Raw genomic sequence first — 13,192 nt, forward strand, 5'->3', positions numbered from 1 at the left:
TTCCCATAGTTCATCCTGGTGCCATGTGTTCCCCAGGTAAGCAAGACACGCGCACCCAGCCATCCACGTGATGTAAAATAAACCGTGAATAATCAGACCAGCCCACCTTCTATCATTGATTCGTAGTCTGACACTTTTCTGTCAGAACCACCATTAACTTCTTGAGCAGTTTGAGCTACAGTAGCTCAACTGTTTTATCAGAGAACACGGGCCAGCCTTCGTTCCTCAAGTGCACCAATGAGCCTTGGCCACCCATGACCCTTTCGCTGGATCCCCAATGTTCATTCCTTGAATTACATTTGATAGATACTAACCACTGCAGTCTGGGAACACCCCGCAAGGACTGCAGTTTTGGAGATGCACTGACCAAGTTCTAGACATCACAACTTGGCCCTTGTCAAACTCACTCAAATCCAAATGATTCCATTGTGAAAAGGGCTATACAAATATATGCATTTCAATTCACATTTGTTACTGCCTATCATTGGCCATTTATTTCTTAAAATCTTCTTTCTTTTTCAGATGAACGATACATTTACCAGAGATCCTTTCCTTTCCAAATACTTTACCAAGTCTGTCATCACTGCCTTCAGGTACATCTGAGCCAAAAACCCCTGATCCAGACAAAGCTAAATTTATCACTCTCTAAATCTAATAGTTTTTAAATTAAAGAATAGATCATTCTTTACGTCTTGATTTTAATGCCTAGTGGTTTCGCTGATAGAGACAAATTATAAGTCTCATACAAATTATTAATTTCCAGTTCAACTATTACTGTTGCTCATGCTCAGGGTTAGGGACCATAAAAACAGGGCAAAAATACATTATACTGAATCTGAGACAGATCATTTGGGTCAGTAAGAAACCACCCAGAATAGCCTAGTAACAGCATAGCAACATCAATATAAAATTAAAGCTGCGAGCAGCGATGACGGGCCCAAGCCGGGGGCACCGCCACCCCGGTGGCATCAGCTTAACTGTGCACAGCAGGCCAATAGGCATTTAATATGGGAAAAAATAAATAAAGGGACTATGTCAAAGTCAATTGAATTCACCTCATTAACTGCAGCAACTGGTGCTGCTATGACCAGGAACCACAACACTCACATCTCTGAGATCAATTACATTTTATTCTTTAATTTTATGTCAGATGATGTCAAATGTCAATTTCAAATGAGTGCAGAATACTGTCCAAATGCTGAAGTTGTATTATCCTTACACTTCTCTTAAAAATAAATTAAGCCAAATCACAGAGACCGCAACAATGATTTTAATATCAGTGTCAGGTAAGAGTAATATGCGTGCATATAATTTATGGAAGTTTATTATAAACAGGCACTTTAATAAGATCATGTGAAATTAACTTTTTTTATCCATTTGAATTCTATCAATAAATAATTAGTTTAAAGAGGTGTCATACGTGATCTTTGCAAACACAGCACATGACCTTCTTTAAAGCCCATGTTATAGAAAACAATTAAAAGTATTGGGACATCACTTTCAATTATGTGCAAATATATTTTTTGCAGCTCAAAATTTTGTAAGTTCAGAAGACCAGTATTTAATTAAAGATATAATATATGTTTTAGTTTTTTACTTATTTTTCACAATAAAGTGATAGATATTTGTGATAGCCTATGATATGAAAGGGTTAAATTATGAAAACACAAGAGAAAAGGTGACACACACACAGAGTGAGAGAGACCCCCTCCACACACACACACACACACACACACACACACACACACACAGTGATCCTAAGAGAGGGAGAGGGAGGGGGGAGGGGGAATGACAGACACAAAATCTAAACAGTGAGAGAACATTGTTTTTATTTCACTGTCTGAAAACACTGTTTTGCAATAACAACAATAGTTTTATCTTCAAAACAGTGTTCCCTAGGACATATCCAACCTGGTTACTAAATAAGGCTACACTTCCAACTTCTGGTTATTCTATATACCGGTAGCTCATTGGTTATCATTTTTGTCCTTAAACATTAATCTTCTCATTTTTAAGTTACACACACCAATTACTTTTTGTTGAAAAAGACAATTAAATGTGTTTTTTCCTTTGTTAGTAATTTTTTTAAAATATTTATGTTTTATTAATAATTATTTGTATTAACACAATTATTTAACTAATTATATAAAACAATATTGTCAATGCCCTACAAATAAACTGGTTTTATACATTTATTTTTTTATTCAAACCCAGAATAATATGTTTTATCATTTAATGCAGGCCAAAGCACAGCATTGAGAGGTAATCTTTTTAGCGCACACGCGCACACACACACACACACACACACACACACTCATGTCTGGTTCACTATCTTTCTGGGGACTCATAGACGTAATGGTTTTTATGCTTTACAAACCATATATTCTGTCCTCCTGCCCCTACCCCTAAACCTACCCATTTCACAAAACTTTCTGCATTTTTACATTTTCAAAATAACTCATTCTGTATGATTTATAAGCTTTTGTACCCATTGGGACCTCAATTTAGGCCCCTACAGTGACATGTGTCCCCATGAGTCTGTGTGCATTCAGGTTGAAGTCCCCACCAGGCTAGAACAACACACACACACACACACGCACACACACACACACAGTAGTAATGCTGAAGTATGCTGCAGGCAACTCAAATCAGCTCAGCCCATCCCCCCATCCACAACACCCCCCTTCACCCCCCCGCCCCTGCCCCTCACACACACACACACACACACACACACACACACACACACACACACACACACACACACTCATGTCTGGTTCACTATCTTTTTCTGGGGACTCACCATAGATGTAATGGTTTTTATGCTGTACAAACCATATATTCTGTCCTCATACACTGCTCCTACCCCTAAACCTACCCATCACACAACTTTCTGCATTTTCACCTTTTCAAAGTAACTCATTCTGTCTGATTTATAAGCTTTTGTACCCATTGGGAAGTCCCCATGAGTCTGTGTGCATTCAGGTTTTAGTCCCCAGCAGGCTAGAAAACCATTCACACACACACACACAGAGGTAAGGTTTTTTTGCTTGAAAACTTATACAATATTGCCCTCTATTGGTCATTTAAGTGAGAGCATAAGTGTTGAAAAAAAAAACAGTGTGCTATATAGAATAACCAGCAGGTGGGAGTATAGCCTTATTTATGAACCAGTTACTTGTGTCTCTCTTTTGTCTTTTTTAGCCTTTTGCTAAGGGAAAACCGTTTGAGATATCCAATAACCGTTCACATTTTAGCATCTTCTGTATATTTGCTTCATGTTGTCCGAGTTTGGAGGAGATTGAATGAATCGCTTTTGAGGAGAAGGTAAAAACTCAGAGCTCGCTTTCGACTTCTTGTTATCTTCCAACCAAATTATCTGACTTCCTGTTGGTCAGAGCTAATGACAGTAAATTAGAAAGTTGTCCGGCTCAAAATGTACAATATATATACCGAGTTTGGTGACTGTAGATAAAACTAACCCCCCGCTTTGGACAAAAGATGGCGCTATTGAGCCCCTCTACCACGCCCGTTTCTGAATCTTTGCTTGCATCTTCTGGACAGCATGTCTGATGTGTGTGTTGAGTTTCATGCAATTTCAAGCATGTGAAGAGTCTCAAAAACACCAAAAAAGATTATTGGACTTTGACACATTGCCATGACAACAGTTTTTCTAGAATCAGGAATCCATTCATATGTCTATATCTGCCATGTTTTGACATTATACTGATGAAGTTTGAAGTAAATCGGGTGAAAATAAGATGGGGATTTAAAGCAATTTTGAAAGTGACACACTTCCTGCTGCCAGTTGGTGGCGCTATAACTTTGTCTCACAAAAGTCATATCCATGTGATCGGCCTCTTACAACGAACACACAGCTGAAGTTTCATCAAAATGAATTAATGTATGCAAAAGTTATAACACACTTCCTGTTTCCTTTTTCTCGCCATAAATTCGTCTCTTCGCCACGGCCAAACCGTTTGAGAAATCAGAAAGTTGCTCGCAATTTGGCATCCTCAGTGTCTTGACTTCATGCTGACTGAGTTTGGTGCTGATCGGGTGAATCGTCTAGGAGGAGTATCGCAAATTCCACAGCATGCGTTTTCCGAACAACCCATAATAGCTCACTTCCTGTTGGGCTGACGCATAACTTAGAGCACGAAAGTTGTTCGGCCCGATGAGCTCTATATGTGTACCGAGTTTCATATATGTACGTGCAAGTTGGTTTGATTTATAGACCATGTTTTCAGACCCCACTTTAGGGGGCGCTGTCGAGCCCCCCTGCCACGCCCGGGTCCCAGCCTCAGCCCGGCCCTGATGGCCGCGCATTCTGATGCGTGTGCAAAGTTTCAAGAGTTTTCGAGCATGGGAAGGGCCCCAAAAATGCCCAAATAGTCGCGTAAAAAAATAATAATAATAATAATAATAATAACAAATAATCCTTAGAAGAACAATAGGGCTCTGCGCCCTTTCAGGGCTTGGGCCCTAAAAAATACCTTAGCAGCTGCATAGAAACACCCTGACAACAACATGCAACATGCTTTTTTTTTCCAAACATCTTTTGACAGTGAGTTTTGCATGGGCAAGAAACAGAAAAATCTTATTGTCTATATCATGCATCTACAGTGAAGGAACATTAGCGTATCATTGGTCTCAGTTTGACATTCCTGAGCTGGACCAGGAGGTCGTCCCAGAGCTGACCGAGGAGCGTGTGATCGAGGCTCTGCAGAGGAACATCCGACAGGAGGGCAAACGCTTCGGGAGCGTCGCAATCACTTACAGCGACATTACAGCTTCAGGTAAGATGATTGCTAATTACAAAGAAAGAGAGCAGAGTCACAGTGCAGTAATTAGTGTGAATAAAGGAAGATTACATTTGAAAGTGGTTTTGTTGTAAAATACCGTGACTAACATGTAAAAATATGAAAAAAATGTATGAAATCGCTCCTTTAGGAGTACTGACACTTTTTAATAACATTCTAGATAACAGCAGGGACTTTCCTCCAATGTGCGGCTCAATGCAACAAAGTAATTCTCTGTTTCTGCAACAAAAAAAAGCTGTTACTGCCTGTCCTTCTCCAGTCCCCCTTTGCATTATATACACGAGAGCAGCAGGCCTGAGTGACACCTCAGTGCCCTGCTTAAAATGATATCTCTGTAAGGAGACTCATGTCGCCGTAGTGAGGTGAGAGAATGGTATTTGTGAATGTCGGAGTCAAGGTGAGGGGTGGAGGAGGAAGAACAGAATGTCTGACAGGCCTGTGGAAAATGGAAGGAAAGCGGATTGAAAAAAGTACAGCATGCATCATTCTCTCTCTCTCTCTCTCGCTCTCTCCCTCTCTCTCTCTCTGCAGCCACAGACCCTCGGATGGCCAGGGACCCCAGATCCAGTGAGTAAAGTGTGTCCCATTTCAGTCACCGCTGCACTGTAATTTTCCACCTGGGTTGCCATGCTCTCTCCTGTCACTCACTGAAAAATGCCTGCCCGCCTCCATCTCATGCTCGCTCTGTCTCTCGCTCGCTCGCTTTCCCTTCCACTTACCTTGCTGTACACAACAGCACAAGATCTCAAAAAACCTGTTTTTCACCCACAGAGAGCAAATGTACAGCTCTTCAACAGCACCTTTGTACAAATGTACAAGTTATCTGCATATAGCTGCAAGTGCATGGACATTTCTTATAGCTTTATAGTAGCAAAACAGACCCATTTGACTTCAATTAAAGTGAAATACAATGTCCCACAATATAAGTGAAAATGTAAGAGACCACAAACATGACGACGACAAAATGATAGGTTTGACAGTTTTGTTTCGGTAGTATGTGGAGTGCCACAATTTGACCAAGACAACACACCGCACACTAACAGATTCCATTCCTAAACAGAGTCCCGTCTGGGAACGTGGGAAATCTCGTAAAAACTCTTGCAGTCAAACATGACTTTAGTGGAAACAAACATGGTGGACGATGGGCAAGATGAAATGGCGGTAATAGTGTTTAGATGGCTTTTTACAGCAAATATGCAGGGAAAAGAGAAAAAGGTTTGGATTAAGTCGTTATGCTTCTGTCAGCTCGCTTTCTTATTAGGCATTGTTTCATTCCATGCATTCGCTAGTTTGAATGTCGATACCAGCATGCAGTAATGTCAGTGGCAGAGTCGCGCCCCTAAAATCTACTCCATCATCATCAAATTCAAGACTTTCCACATTTAATTCTGTGGTTGTGGTGGCGTTTTGGGTGTTACTTTGCTGTCTTTTTGGTTAGAGTTGGGACATTACGCAGTGATTGATCAAATATGCCTCAACGGCCACTTTCTATCCAATCAATTTCTGGTTGACAACATCAAGTCCTGCACTGTATTTTTCCCTCGAATGATAAATACAGATAGTTCTTTCCACAAAAGAAAAAAAGATAATTTATGAATTTGACAGAGTCAGTCACAAACAGAGAGAAAAATACACATTCATCCCTTGAAAGAATGTATAAAAATAGCATGATTTAAAAGGACTCAAGGGTACTTGTTTTCTTCATTATGATTGGTTGATTTCATATCTCTGAGCATATACCCCTCTGTTCCCTAGCAGAAATGATGTCCATTGTTTAATGCATGCCCCTATTCCTCAAGTCTAGACTTCTAAATCATAAGACAAGTTAGTTTTAGCATGTGCTTGTTCAATTTTCTCCATCTTCAGCAAAAGGCTGTTATTATGCACTCTCTTGACCTTCCTCGTAATATTCTAGAACTTTCACTGTTTATTGTATATGCAAGGTTGTGACTTTTTATATTGAGAACACAAATTCAATTTCCATAAATTGAACTGTGATCTGTATCTGTTGTATACTGCTCATTTAGGCAAACACATGTACACAACCCCTTATCTGAAGTATCTGTAGAGTACTTGAGTTAGTTTGAATGCAGATACCAGCATGCAGCAAGGATCAGATTGTTCTGCTTTTTCTGTTTCTTTTGTCAGAGAAATGCTTTTACAATCTTGTGGCTGAAACTACGGTCAAAGAATTTACATCTCCTGATCATCCTAAGAGATACCCAGCTCACTCCCGATGTCAGTGGCAGATTCGCGCCCCTAAAGGCTCCGCCATCATCGTCAAATTCAAGTCCTTCCACATTGAGGATGACTGTGGCAATGACTATGTTGCCATCTACGACTCTCTCAGTCCTGACAACACTCGTGCCATCACAAAGTGAGTATATGCAGCTTGTTTTTGTTAAATACCAGCTGTGCTCTATTGATAGAATCTGTGACATGCTGTTGGTTTAACAAAAAAGCCAAATTAAACTGAATATTCCTAAATGCATTTAAAGGTGTAACATTTCTTCAGTAAAATATCCAAAAACCACTAGACCAGTGTTATATATTTTGTTCTATTGAGTACTTACAATGTTCTATTGAGTACTTACAAATGTTTCCAACTATTTGTAAATCGTGAGAAAATTGCTATTTTAACCAAGGAGCCAGAACGTCTGAGAGAGTCGCCTGTCAATTGCGTCATATCTGCGTTACACTTGGTTTCCGGTTTTATTTTGCAGAAACGCTTCATTCTTACTGCAGTATTTGCAAACAAGTGTCAAAGCAGCCGCTGAGCGAATGCACAGAGTAATGTCATAACATCATTTTCAACACACTCAAATCTAATATGATAAAGAGAGCTGTATTCCCTCATATGTATGAGCGGAAAAGCGGAAATGGCGCTGACGACTGGCGCATAATAAGTCCCGCTGCTCGTGAGCCGTGTGTTTGTGTAACAATCACTCCAGCGGCCTTGCTCAGCTCCTTCAACATTCAGTCCTGCTCTACATACTAAAGTAATGTTAATAACCTCATCCATGAACATGAGTCCTGTTCCAATTCTTTCACACCGGAGGTGAAGAGCACATGTCCCAAGATCCTTCACTTCCTTTGTTTTAAATAGGCGACCTCTAGCGGACGCAAAAGTCGCACAGTGCACCTTTGAGCCTTTTGACTTCAATATCTTCAGACATTTTCTCCACTATATTGAGTAAAATACACTTTTTTTGGTCCCCTTTCTTAAAAAATAAAATTAAAAAAACAATTTAAAGGTGTCATGGACTGGCTTTTAAAAAAATAAAAATTATACTGTTGTTTGAGGTCACATAATGATGTTCGTGTGGTTTTTACATTCAAAAACATCATGACTAATAAGTAATAGGCTTTTTTCTACACTGGTTTTGAGGCTATCTCCAAAACGCTGTGTTTTTGGTGGGCGTACCACACTGAAGATATGGCTAGGATTGGAGAAGATTTGCATATGTAATGAGCTTAAGCTCCCCAGTCAGTTCAGTTCACACAAGTGAGGGAGAAGCAGCAACCGGAATGATTTTCTCGGTCACAGGGCTCGTAAACGTCTTTATCAAACAACCACAGTGATTTATTTATTTTTCATCCACCAGCGATTGATTAGACTATTATTTTTATATTACACATAGCCCGCAAGATCAGACTATATAAGCGTGAACCGCGCGCACACGTCAACTTGAGAGAGAGAATAGCAGAACAAGAACGGAATATAATGAGATTGATCGGCCTGCCGTGCTTTGCGAGCCCTTGCCCATACGTGTCTGAGTCCAGCGTGCTAAATGTATGTTTCTGTTAGACATGTGCACATAAGCAAAACAATCTATAACAATGCAATACTATAGCATATAAAAACGTTTTATTCACATAAGCGTGTTGTACCATTCCTGTCGGATCCAAATCCAGCATCGACCGGAGATTTGTTTACAAACAATCCCGCATTGAACTGAAGTGAATATGTGAATATAAATCCCCACGTGAGCTGGAACTTCATTAAAAATAAAGTTCAACCACTCATTCCTAATATTAGGATCCGAACGAAGCTTATGCAGCGACTGTCTTCTTTCACAACCAGGAATAGCGCAATATCTTAATCTTCCTCTGTATATTTATTGTTGTTGACCAGCTAGCACGAGCCCTCCATGAGTCGGTGGGCGGGGCTACTGGATTAGACGTACTGTAGAGGCAGTGTTTTGTCACGCAGTGACGCAAGTATGAAGCACAGGGTCATTTGCTGAGCCTGGTGTCTATAAAAGCTTTTCTTTCACTAACAAGGAAGTTTTCAGCTCTGAAACTTAGAGGAAATTCTTATATTACCATAACCTTTTATATATCAAAAGCTCAAGGGAAAGTTGATTTCTCAATTCATCACCCCTTTAAATTCAAAAAAGCATTTGCTGCAATCCTCAAAAAGTTTGGGGAAAGATGTTTTAAATTAAATTAAAAGATTCTTCTGCTCAGTATGGCTGCATTGATTTGATCGAAAATACAGTAAAAACTGAAATATTATTGTGATTTTTAAATTAACCATTTACTATTTGAATATATTTTAAATTAATTAATTCCTGTGATGTTAAAGCTGAATTTTTAGCATCATTACTCCAGTCTTTAGTGTCACATCATCCTTCAGAGAATATGACTATAATATGATGATTTGCTGTTTAGGAAACATTTCTTATAATGTACACTACAATAATGTACACGAGATAATGTACACCCAGCCGGTTATTATCGCAGAATAAAACCCGACAGAGTGATCAGGACCACGACGCGAAGTGGAGGGGTCTGCATCACTCTGAAGGGGTTTATTCTGTGATAAAATTCTTTTACATGCCTAACAGTTACTTGTCTCAAGTAAATTAGACACAAAATATTGTCTTGAGTTTAAATATTTTATTAGCTCTTACGCAAAGCTTCCGCGAAGAAAAACAGTTCCAAACTGCTTTAAGCCTTTATCAATTGTATTTTTTTTTTTTTTACATTTTTATCCAAAGCGACTTACATTGCATTCAAGGTACACATTTTACATTATTGTCAATTCCATATGTGTTGAAATTAATGCTGAAAGGCATAGTTCACCATAGATTAAATTAGCCCATGATTCCCTCACGCTCAAGTTATAGGTGTATATGACATTCTTCTTTCACATGAATAAAATCAGAGTCATATTTTTAAAAAGTCCTGGCTAATCCAGGCTTTGGCTGTAGCTCTGTTTTTGAAGCAAATCGCTGCGTTTATGTAAAGAAAAATGTCCATGTTTTAATCTTAAAGCTCCAGCCGATCGCGTTGCCGTGGAAAAAGAGTTGAAAGTGCCTTCTCGCAATTCAAGATATGTACGGCCCTTTTTGATCTGCAGAGGCACTTTCAACACTTCTCATAAGTTGAATACGAAATGCGATTGGACGAAATGCCTTTATTAAATCCCCGGAGCCGTATGGAGCACGTTTTTTGACGGACATAAATTGTCTTTTAAAGTTATGGCAGTTTATTGCCTACAGAAAATGGCCGGTTTGGACTACAACGAGCTTCTTCCCGGGTTGGTGATATCATAAACCCTTGCTAGTCTCCGCAGATGTGAATTCTGGCCGTAATTGTAAGGGTGTGGCGTTTCCGGACAATATGTGCTTGGCATTTCAGCCAATAAAAATACAAGAAACTACATTTGGCCATCTAACCAATCTAAGACCATTGTGTTTTTCGGAGGGATGGTCTTCAGGAAATAAACAAGCCCTTCAAAGGACAGGGGAGACCCCGGTGTGGAATAAAGTAAAATATAAGAAAAATACAGCATAAAAAAAAAAGAAAAGAAGTATTAAGACATAATACTGCGCCCAATAAACACAACCAAACCTAGAAAAAAAACACGGAACCACCCCTTTAAGCATATAAGTACAACCGGTCAAGATAACTAGTAGTCTCCCGGATGAGCGGTGGGTTATTCAATTTTGACAGTTGTTATCTGAAACATATTGCTGGAATGCGTGACTGACCAATCAGAATCAAGTATTTCACAGAGCCGTGTAATAACTATGTTAAAAACAGAGCTGTGGTTATTTCTGTGGAAACCATATTTTAAGATTCTTTGAGAATAGAATGTTCAAAAGAAGACACCATTTGATGCATTAATTTGTCCTTGCTGAATAAAAGTATACATTTATTAAAACAATACTGACCACAAACTTTAGAACAGTAGTGTATTTAGCACTCTACTAAACGTCAAGGACGAAGCCCCCTCATCGCTCGGCACCGGTTACACAACTTTTCAATTCAGTTTCATTTTTCATGGTTGGCCTCAGGCTTCTAGCTGAAGATTGGCTTGTTAAGATCCCTCTCTAGCACCTTTCAGATACATGCCACGTTTTAGTCACCTCATCACTGGGCGAAGACAAGCTTTTGGTGAAGGAGCACTCATTTTTCTTTTATTTTCTGGGTTTATTTTATGCTATATAACAAATCAGCCGAAGTGTATAGGTCACAAAATGTATCTTGAAGCCAGTGGGCTTCTGAACATAATTCTCACAACACCGCTCAGCCTCTGCCCTGTTTCCAAGGTGACAGAGTTTCTGTGAATCACAGCCCATACCACTCTTAACAATGTTGTTACGCCCCAGGTCTCTCTCTCTCTCTCTCTCTCTCTCTCTCTCTCTCTCTCTCTCTCCTCTCTCTCTCTCTCCTCTCCTCTCTCTCTCTCTCTCTCTCTCTCTCTCTCTCTCTCTCTCTCTCTCTCTCTCTCTCTCTCTCTCTCTCTCTCCTCTCTCCTCTCTCTCTCTCTCTCTCTCTCTCTCTCTCTCTCTCTCTCTCTCTCTCTCTCTCTCTCTCTCTCTCTCTCTCTCTCTCTGTCTGTGTGTTACTCACTCACTCACTCTCACTTTATTTGATTTAGTAAAGCACAAAGTTTAGACACCTTTGAACTGAATTTATCTTAAAGACCCCATACAATCAAGTGTTTAGTCCATATCTTAAAGGTCATGTCTGCAATCTACAGACCTGTATACTCCTATATCCTGACAATTCATTTGCAGCATATATTTGTATTATATTGCCTTTAAGTTTTGGATCAAACATGCTGATAATGCACTCTTCACGGGTTGTTATCCACATAAACACTAGTATACAACAATAAAATGCTTTTATACAGTTTTAACACTCTTGGATCTTTCTATCACAGACAGTGTGGACTTCGCCCTCCTACAAATCCTCTCGAGGTCGTTTCTTCTGGTAACATCATGCTTGTCAACCTGGTCACAGACAAGGTCCAGAAACCTGGATTCAAAGCGGTTTACTCTGCCATTCCTGCTATGACTGGTAAAACTTGATAAAGTCATCATCCAGTCTTTGTAAACACTCGGAGTGTCTGATTTAATTTTGAATTGACTAGAAAGTGTTTCATGTTGGTTCATAAACGTTTTGCCATTCATTTCCCCCATATTCATTTCTAGCTGGGAGCTGTGGAGCATCTCTGACTGCTTCCACAGGAAACTTCACCTCTCCTTATTTTCCAAGTTTCTAACCCTCCTTTGGTGGACTGCAATTGGAACATCAATGTAAGCCTCACAACACTGGTTCACTTTTCTTTGTTTACAGTTACCCCTTTTCCACTGACACTGTTCTGGCTTGTGTCGGTTCTCAAACCTTTCCTCGAATTTCCACTGCAAAAATGTGAGGTTCCAGGCCGGTTCTGCTGCAGATTCCAGGAAAGATCAGTGCCCATATTTATCAAGATTCTCAAAGTGCCATTTTTGTCTTTTAAAGGAACTGTATGTAAGCAATGTAGTTCAATTAATCATAAAATGTCCCTGATATGTTACTAGACATTAAAAAAATCATGTTCATTTCAAATACCAATATCACTGACAACAGTAGTCCGGCCAGGATATTGTCATTTAAAGTTGTTGTTGCAGGCCTTAACTGATGTTTTGACATGTTGTGTTTTGGCCTGAAGCTCCGCCCTCCACCTATCGACCAATCACAAAGTCAGTAGTGTTTCGGCATCCAGGTTGCCAGCTCTGCTCTAGTTACCACAGCTGCAGCTACAAACTTCCTGCTGGATCCTCGAGTCAGAGGGTAGGCAGAGTGACTACAATCTTACGTACACTTCCTTTAACCAATTCAACTCTGCGCCCCACCCCCAATTGCAAATTTCTTAAGCTCGAGAGGTCTTAAGTGGTTAGAAGTTGCCAGTAGGGGCTGGTGATGGCACTGAGGAGACAGAGACATGCTCAAAAAAGAGAGGAAGAATGGTTTTGAAAATGTTTGACGTCAAGCAGTTAATCAAACGGTATCGTTTGGACATAGCAGGCATCATCTTTGTTGGCGCTAATGTTGGCTGAACTTGCCATTTATAACATGTTTCGGCTGTTCGA

General features: G+C 39.8%; 1 protein-coding gene across 1 annotated transcript in view; it reads left to right on the forward strand.

The window, feature by feature from the left end:
• The window catches only part of st14 (ST14 transmembrane serine protease matriptase), a 55,802-nt gene that overhangs the window by 23,283 nt on the left and 19,327 nt on the right, over positions 1-13,192 (forward strand). The window contains 7 exon segments of the mRNA XM_067450279.1: positions 523-593; positions 4,624-4,796; positions 5,352-5,387; positions 6,969-7,197; positions 11,998-12,134; positions 12,269-12,336; positions 12,338-12,373. Coding sequence (XP_067306380.1) covers positions 523-593; positions 4,624-4,796; positions 5,352-5,387; positions 6,969-7,197; positions 11,998-12,134; positions 12,269-12,336; positions 12,338-12,373 — 750 coding nt within the window.

The sequence above is a fragment of the Pseudorasbora parva genome, chromosome 8 (genome assembly GCF_024679245.1).
Source record: "Pseudorasbora parva isolate DD20220531a chromosome 8, ASM2467924v1, whole genome shotgun sequence".
Taxonomy (NCBI): Eukaryota; Metazoa; Chordata; class Actinopteri; order Cypriniformes; family Gobionidae; genus Pseudorasbora; species Pseudorasbora parva.